The 8,983-nt window shown below is 51.0% G+C and overlaps 1 protein-coding gene across 1 annotated transcript; it reads left to right on the top strand.

Moving 5' to 3' along the window:
• The first annotated feature begins 398 nt into the window (after positions 1–398).
• LOC121843821 (protein CLEC16A-like) lies at positions 399–7,576 on the top strand. Its single transcript, XM_042313669.1, has 3 exons — positions 399–434; positions 3,765–3,897; positions 6,724–7,576. The coding sequence occupies exons 1-3, from the start codon at positions 399–401 to the stop codon at positions 7,338–7,340; spliced, it is 786 nt and encodes a 261-aa protein (XP_042169603.1). The 3' UTR covers positions 7,341–7,576.
• The last annotated feature ends 1,407 nt before the right edge of the window (positions 7,577–8,983 follow it).

Genomic DNA, 8,983 nt, shown 5'->3' with positions numbered 1-8,983 from the left:
CTTTACTCAGTAGTATTCAGACCCTTTACTCAGTAGTATTCAGACCCTTTACTCAGTAGTATTCAGACCCTTCAGTAGTATTCAGACCCTTTACTCAGTAGTATTCAGACCCTTTACTCAGTACTTTGTTGAAGCACCTTTGGCAGCGATTACAGCCTTGAGTCATCTTGGGTTTCACCCTACAAGCTTGGCACACCTGTATTTGGGGAGTTTCTCCCATTCTTCTCTGCAGATCCTCTCAAGCTCTGTCAGGTTGGATGGGGTGCGTCGCTGCACGGCTATTCTCAAGTCTCTCCAGAGATGTTCGAACAAGTTAAAGTCCGGACTCTGGCTGAGTCATTCATGGACATTTAGAGACTTGTTCCGAAGCCACTCCTGCGTTGTCTTGGCTGTGTGCTATGCCCCAGTCTGATATCCTGAGGGCTCTGGAACAGGTTTTCATCAAGGATCTCTCTGTACTTTGCTCCGTTCATCTTTCCCTCGATCCTGACTAGTCTCCCAGTCCCTGCCGCTGAAAAAACATCCCCACAGCATGATGCTGCCACCACCATGCTTCACCATAGGGATGGTGCCAGGTTTCCTCCAGACATGATGCTGCCACCACCATGCTTCACCATAGGGATGTTGCCAGGTTTCCTCCAGACATGATGCTGCCACCACCATGCTTCACCGTAGGGATGTTGCCAGGTTTCCTCCAGACATGATGCTGCCACCACCATGCTTCACCGTAGGGATGGTGCCAGGTTTCCTCAGACATGATGCTGCCACCACCATGCTTCACCGTAGGGATGGTACCAGGTTTCCTCCATACATGATGCTGCCACCACCATGCTTCACCGTAGGGATGGTACCAGGTTTCCTCCAGACATGATGCTGCCACCACCATGCTTCACCGTAGGGATGGTACCAGGTTTCCTCCAGACATGACGCTGCCACCACCATGCTTCACCGTAGGGATGGTACCAGGTTTCCTCCAGACATGATGCTGCCACCACCATGCTTCACCATAGGGATGGTGCCAGGTTTCCTCCAGACATGATGCTGCCACCACCATGCTTCACCGTAGGGATGGTACCAGGTTTCCTCCAGACATGATGCTGCCACCACCATGCTTCACCGTAGGGATGGTGCCAGGTTTCCTCCAGACATGATGCTGCCACCACCATGCTTCACTGTAGGGATGGTACCAGGTTTCAGACATGATGCTGCCACCACCATGCTTCACCGTAGGGATGGTGCCAGGTTTCCTCCAGACATGATGCTGCCACCACCATGCTTCACCGTAGGGATGGTACCAGGTTTCCTCCAGACATGATGCTGCCACCACCATGCTTCACCGTAGGGATGGTGCCAGGTTTCCTCCAGACATGATGCTGCCACCACCATGCTTCACCGTAGGGATGGTACCAGGTTTCCTCCAGACATGACGCTTGGCATTCAGGCCACAGAGTTCAATCTTGCCTTTCCAAATCCTGTCCAATCAGTTGAATTTACCACAGGTGGACTCCAATCAAGTTGTAGAAACATCTCAAGGATGATCAATGGAAACAGGAAGCACCTGAGTTCAATTTCGAGTCTGATCGCAAAGGGTCTGAATACTTATGTAAAACAGCTATTTCTGTGTTTTTTTTTATACATTTCCAAACATTTCAACAACAAAAAAAACCTGTTTTATTTAATCGATTTCAGAATAAAGCTGGGTGTAACACACACTGGGTAATGTCGTTCTGTAGGTTGGATGTTTAGTGTCTAGCACACACACACAGAGAGAGACTGTTTAGTGTCTAGCACCCAGAGAGAGAGAGACTGTTTAGTGTCTAGCACCCAGAGAGAGAGAGACTGTTTAGTGTCTAGCACCCAGAGAGAGAGAGACTGTTTAGTGTCTAGCACCCAGAGAGAGAGAGAGACTGTTTAGTGTCTAGCACCCAGAGAGAGAGAGACTGTTTAGTGTCTAGCACCCAGAGAGAGAGAGAGACTGTTTAGTGTCTAGCACCCAGAGAGAGAGAGAGACTGTTTAGTGTCTAGCACCCAGAGAGAGAGAGAGAGACTGTTTAGTGTCTAGCACCCAGAGAGAGAGAGAGACTGTTTAGTGTCTAGCACCCAGAGAGAGAGAGACTGTTTAGTGTCTAGCACCCAGAGAGAGAGAGAGACTGTTTAGTGTCTAGCACCCAGAGAGAGAGAGAGACTGTTTAGTGTCTAGCACCCAGAGAGAGAGAGAGACTGTTTAGTGTCTAGCACCCAGAGAGAGAGAGACTGTTTAGTGTCTAGCACCCAGAGAGAGAGAGACTGTTTAGTGTCTAGCACCCAGAGAGAGAGAGAGAGACTGTTTAGTGTCTAGCACCCAGAGAGAGAGAGAGAGAGAGACTGTTTAGTGTCTAGCACCCAGAGAGAGAGAGACTGTTTAGTGTCTAGCACCCAGAGAGAGAGAGAGAGACTGTTTAGTGTCTAGCACCCAGAGAGAGACAGAGAGACTGTTTAGTGTCTAGCACCCAGAGAGAGAGACTGGGACAGAGACTGAGAGACAGGGAGAGGGAGGTCTAGAGACAGAGAGACAGACAGAGACAGAGACTGTTACGTGTCTAGCACCCAGAGAGAGAGAGACAGAGACAGAGACAGAGTGACTGCACCCACAGAGACAGAGAGACTGGGACAGAGACAGAGACTGGGACAGAGACAGAGAGACTGGGACAGAGACAGAGAGACTGGGACAGAGAGAGACTGGGACAGAGAGAGAGAGACTGAGACAGAGGCAGAGACTGGGACAGAGGCAGAGAGACTGGGAGAGAGACTGGGACAGAGACAGAGTGAGGGCACCCAGAGAGAGAGACTGGGACAGAGAGAGAGACAGAGAGAGAGAGACAGAGACAGAGAGACTGGGACAGAGAGACAGAGACAGAGAGGAGAGAGACAGAGAGACTGGGACAGAGCAGAGAGAGACAGAGAGAGACTGGGACAGAGAGCACCCAGAGAGACTGGGACAGAGACAGAGAGACTGGGACAGGGAGACTGGGACAGAGGCAGAGAGACTGGGACAGACAGACAGAGGCAGAGAGACTGGGAGAGACTTAAGTGTCTAGCACCCAGAGAGAGAGAGAGAGAGAGAGACTGGGAGAGGGAGAGAGAGACTGGGACAGAGACAGAGAGAGGGAGAGAGAGAGACTGGGACAGAGACAGAGAGAGGGAGAGAGAGACTGGGACAGAGAGAGAGACTGGGACAGAGACAGAGAGACTGGGACAGAGACAGAGAGACTTAAGAGTCTAGCACCCAGAGAGAGACTGGGACAGAGACAGAGAGACTTAAGTGTCTAGCACCCAGAGAGAGACTGGGACAGAGGCAGAGACTTAAGTGTCTAGCACTGGGAGAGGCAGAGAGACTGGGACAGAGACTGGGCACCCAGAGACAGAGAGAGGGAGAGAGAGACTGGGAGAGGGAGAGAGAGACTGGGACAGAGACAGAGAGAGGGAGAGAGAGAGACTGGGACAGAGAGAGAGACAGAGAGAGGAGAGAGAGAGACTGGGACAGAGACAGAGAGACTTAAGTGTCTAGCACCCAGAGAGAGACTGGGACAGAGACAGAGAGACTTAAGTGTCTAGCACTCAGGAATGTGTTGTTCTGTTTACCTCAGTGTGTCCTGCATCCGTGTGTTTATTGACATACCAACACAATCTAATTGTTATTCTGAAAAAATATTACACAATTACACGTATGTGTGTGTGTGTGTGTGTGTGTGTGTGTGTGTGTGTGTGTGTGTGTTGTGTTGCAGGGTTTGCAGGTGGCCCACTGTGTCTCTCAGCACAGCCCGTCACCCCTCTCCTCCCCCTCCCCACCCTCCTCAGGCAGCACCGGACGATGTGACTCTGTTACAGCCAGTACGATATCAGCCAACAGCCCTACAGGTAACACACACACACACACACCAGTACGATATCAGCCAACAGCCCTACAGGTAACACACACACACACACACACACACACACACACACACACACACACACACCAATACGATATCAGCCAACAGCCCTACAGGTAACACACACACACACACACACACCAGTACTATATCAGCCAACAGCCCTACAGGTAACACACACACACACACACCAGTACGATATCAGCCAACAGCCCTACAGGTAACACACACACACACACACCAGTACGATATCAGCCAACAGCCCTACAGGTAACACACACACACACACCAGTACGATATCAGCCAACAGCCCTACAGGTAACACACACACACACACACCAGTACGATATCAGCCAACAGCCCTACAGGTAACACACACACACACCAGTACTATATCAGCCAACAGCCCTACAGGTAACACACACCAGTACTATATCAGCCAACAGCCCTACAGGTAACACACACACACACACACACCAGTACGATATCAGCCAACAGCCCTACAGGTAACACACACACACACACACACACACACACCAGTACGATATCAGCCAACAGCCCTACAGGTAACACACACACACACACACACCAGTACTATATCAGCCAACAGCCCTACAGGTAACACACACACCAGTACTATATCAGCCAACAGCCCTACAGGTAACACACACACACACACCAGTACTATATCAGCCAACAGCCCTACAGGTAACACACACACACACACACAGTACTATATCAGCCAACAGCCCTACAGGTAACACACACACACCAGTACTATATCAGCCAACAGCCCTACAGGTAACACACACACACACAGTACTATATCAGCCAACAGCCCTACAGGTAACACACACACACACACCAGTACTATATCAGCCAACAGCCCTACAGGTAACACACACACACACACACAGTACTATATCAGCCAACAGCCCTACAGGTAACACACACACACACCAGTACTATATCAGCCAACAGCCCTACAGGTAACACACACACACACACAGTACTATATCAGCCAACAGCCCTACAGGTAACACACACACACACACACACAGTACTATATCAGCCAACAGCCCTACAGGTAACACACACACACACACACACACCAGTACTATATCAGCCAACAGCCCTACAGGTAACACACACACACACACACACCAGTACTATATCAGCCAACAGCCCTACAGGTAACACACACACACACACACCAGTACTATATCAGCCAACAGCCCTACAGGTAACACACACACACACCAGTACTATATCAGCCAACAGCCCTACAGGTAACACACACACACACCAGTACTATATCAGCCAACAGCCCTACAGGTAACACACACACACACACAGTACTATATCAGCCAACAGCCCTACAGGTAACACACACACACACACAGTACTATATCAGCCAACAGCCCTACAGGTAACTACTATATCAGCCAACAGCCCTACAGGTAACACACACACACACCAGTACTATATCAGCCAACAGCCCTACAGGTAACACACACACACACACTCAGTACTATATCAGCCAACAGCCCTACAGGTAACACACACACACTCTAGATGCAGTACTATATCAGCCAACAGCCCTAGATGCTAGGTAATAGCACACACACACACCAGTACTCTAGATGCTAGGCTTAGATAGCCCTGTAGCTATCGTTAGCTCTAGATGCTAGGCTTAGATAGCGGTCGTCTGTAGCTATCGTTAGCTCTAGATGCTAGGCTTAGATAGGTAACTGTAGCTATCGTTAGCTCTAGATGCACAGATAGCGGTCAGCTACGTTAGCTCTAGATGCTAGGCTTAGATAGCGGTCGTCTGTAGCTATCGTTAGCTCTAGATGCTAGGCTTAGATAGCGGTCGTCTGTAGCTATCGTTAGCTCTAGATGCTAGGCTTAGATAGCGGTCGTCTGTAGCTCGTTAGCTCTAGCTATCGTTAGCTCTAGAGATGCTAGGCTTAGATAGCGGTCGTCTGTAGCTATCGTTAGCTCTAGATGCTAGGCTTAGATAGCGGTCGTCTCTAGATGCTAGGCTAGCTATCGTTAGCTCTAGATGCTAGGCTTAGATAGCGGTCGTCGGTAGCTATCGTTAGCTCTAGATGCTAGGCTTAGATAGCGGTCGTCGGTAGCTATCGTTAGCTCTAGATGCTAGGCTTAGATAGCGGTCGTCGGTAGCTATCGTTAGCTCTAGATGCTAGGCTTAGATAGCGGTCGTCGGTAGCTATCGTTAGCTCTAGATGCTAGGCTTAGATAGCGGTCGTCGGTAGCTATCGTTAGCTCTGCTAGATGCTAGGCTTCTAGATGCTAGCTTAGATAGCGTCGGGTAGCGATCGTTAGCTCTAGATGCTAGGCTTAGATAGCGGCTCGTCGGTAGCTATCGTTAGCTCTAGATGCTAGGCTTAGATAGCGGTCGTCGGTAGCGATCGTTAGCTCTAGATGCTAGGCTTAGATAGCGGTCGTCGGTAGCGATCGTTAGCTCTAGATGCTTAGATAGCTTAGATAGCGATCGTCTAGATGCTAGGCTTAGCTCTTAGCTCTAGATGCTAGGCTTAGATAGCGGTCGTCGGTAGCGATCGTTAGCTCTAGATGCTAGGCTTAGATAGCGGTCGTCGGTAGCGATCGTTAGCTCTAGATGCTAGGCTTAGATAGCGGCCGTCGGTAGCGATCGTTAGCTCTAGATGCTAGGCTTAGATAGCGGCCGTCTGTAGCGATCGTTAGCTCTAGATGCTAGGCTTAGATAGCGGTCGTCTGTAGCTGCAGCTAACTGGTTGAGCTAACATTAACCCCTCTTCCTCCTCAGATGAGGAGACGTTCTTGGAGCACACCCCTCCTTCTTCGGTCTCCGGTGGAGAGGCAGGAGGAAGAGGAGGAGAGTTAACCGGGTCTTGTTCCCCTGTCCCGTCTGTCCTCGCCCCCAGCCTCACCCCTGCCTCCCAGCCTAACATCTCTCTACTGACCGACGACAACACAGACTCTCTGAGCGTCGAGTCACTGACCCTGCTGCCCCCGGCTGACCACCTGCACGCACTCGGCTCACACACACACCTCGGCACTGATACGGCTATCAGAGAGGAGGAGGAGGAGGAGGAGGAGGAGGGGCTAGAGAAGAGAGAAGGGGAGGAGCCAAAGGAGGAAGTGGAAGGGTCGGCGATGGAGGAAGAGGAGGAGGAGACTGAAACCGAAACAACAATTCAAGAGACAGCTGAAGCAGAGATGGGAACGCCCACTGAGCAAGACACGCCCCTTTCTTCTGAGGGAGACACACCCCTTTCTTCTGAGGGGAGACACCCCTTTCTTCTGAGGGAGACACACCCCTTTCAGCTGCATCAGAAGGGGAGGAGACTGGTCAGGACACACCCACGGGAGAGGAAAACACACCTGCGAAAGAGGACACGCCCACAGAAACACCCTGATTAAAGAGGACACACCCACAGAAACACCCTGATTAAAGAGGACACGCCCACAGAAACACCCTGATTAAAGAGGACACGCCCACAGAAACACCCTGATTAAAGAGGACACGCCCACAGAAACACCCTGATTAGAGGACACACCCACAGAAACACCCTGATTAGAGGACACACCCACAGAAACACCCTGATTAAAGAGGACACACCCACAGAAACACCCTGATTAAAGAGGACACACCCACACCCTGTGTGATAGGATAGGAGAGTAGTCCCGCCTCTCTAAAATCACCCCTCCCTTTCCAGTTGTTTTGACCAGCTCTCTGGCTTCCCCCCCCTCCCAGTCCTGATGGGAATAGGTTACCCCCCTAACCCCCCCCCCTCCCAGTCCTGATGGGATTAGGTTATTAAACCCCCTCCCAGTCCTGATAGGATTAGGTTACTAACCCCCCCCAGTCCCAGTCCTGATAGGATTAGGTTACTAACCCCCCAGTCCTCCCAGTCCTGATAGGATTAGGTTACTAAACCCCCCCAGTCCCAGTCCTGATGGGATTAGGTTAGTCCTGATAGGATTAGGTTACTAAACCCCACCCCACCCTCCCAGTCCTGATAGGGTTGCTAAACCCCCCTCCCAGTCCTGATAGGTTAGGTTACTAAACCCCCCTCCCAGTCCTGATAGGATTAGGTTACTAAACCCCCCCACCCTCCCAGTCCTGATAGGATTAGGTTACTAAACCCCCTCCCAGTCCCAGTCCTGATAGGATTAGGTTACTAAACCCCCTCCCAGTCCTGATAGGATTAGGTTACTAAACCCCCAGTCTCCCAGTCCTGATAGGATTAGGTTACTAAACCCCCAGTCCTGTCCTCAACCATCAGAGAGTCTGAATCAGTGGGTAGGTTGTTTTTCCCTGCTATGCCTCAGTGGGTGAGCACCAGCAGTGGGGCTGAATGTCATTTAGACGTTTCCCTTTAGGCACAGATCTAGGATCAGCGTAGAGTCTTCAGCTCCAACTCTAAACTGACCTCAGTGTCGAGGTGCCACTTCACCTGTCGTCCTCTTACCTGTCGATGTGCTGACCCTTATCTAGCTGCAGGAATCTAAAGAGGTAATCGATAGGAGAGGGGGGGGAGACATGTAATCAGTAATAAAAAGATAAACAGATCAATAAGTTGTGATTCTGTTTAACGACTGGAGCAAAGATCACACTGAAACTGTTGTCCTCCCTTCATCTCCCCTTTCTCTCTCTCTCTCTCCTCTCTCTCTGTCTCTCTGTCTCTCACTCTCCCACTCACTCTCTCTCTCACTCTCCCACTCTCACACTCTCACTCTCTCTCTCACTCTCTCACTCTCCCACTCACTCTCTCTCTCTCTCTCCTTCTCTCTCTCTCTCTCTCTCTCTCTCTCTCTCTCACTCTCTCTCTCTCTCTCTCTCTCTCTCTCTCTCTCTCTCTCTCCTCTCTCTCTCCTCTCCCACTCTCTCTCTCTCTCTCCTCCTCTCCCACTCCCTCCCTCTCTCTCCCTCCTCTCTCCCTCTCCTCCTCTCCTCTCTCTCCCCTCCTCCCCCCCTCCCTCTCCCTCCTCTCTCTCCCCTCCCTCTCTCTCCCTCCCCCTCCCTCCCCTCTCCCCTCTCTCCCCTCTCCCTCTCCCTCTCT

The sequence above is a fragment of the Oncorhynchus tshawytscha genome, unplaced genomic scaffold, assembly GCF_018296145.1.
Source record: "Oncorhynchus tshawytscha isolate Ot180627B unplaced genomic scaffold, Otsh_v2.0 Un_contig_14536_pilon_pilon, whole genome shotgun sequence".
Taxonomy (NCBI): Eukaryota; Metazoa; Chordata; class Actinopteri; order Salmoniformes; family Salmonidae; genus Oncorhynchus; species Oncorhynchus tshawytscha.
This window is presented reverse-complemented; position numbering and strand designations above follow the sequence as displayed.

Excerpts from the sequence above, each read along its gene's own strand:
- LOC121843821 (XM_042313669.1), top strand. The coding sequence starts at position 399 with ATGCCCCAGTCTGATATCCTGAGGGCTCTGGAACAG. Across the intron at positions 435-3,764 it reads TCCTGAGGGCTCTGGAACAG|GGTTTGCAGGTGGCCCACTG; the intron begins GTTTTCATCAAG and ends GTTGTGTTGCAG. Across the intron at positions 3,898-6,723 it reads ATCAGCCAACAGCCCTACAG|ATGAGGAGACGTTCTTGGAG; the intron begins GTAACACACACA and ends CTTCCTCCTCAG.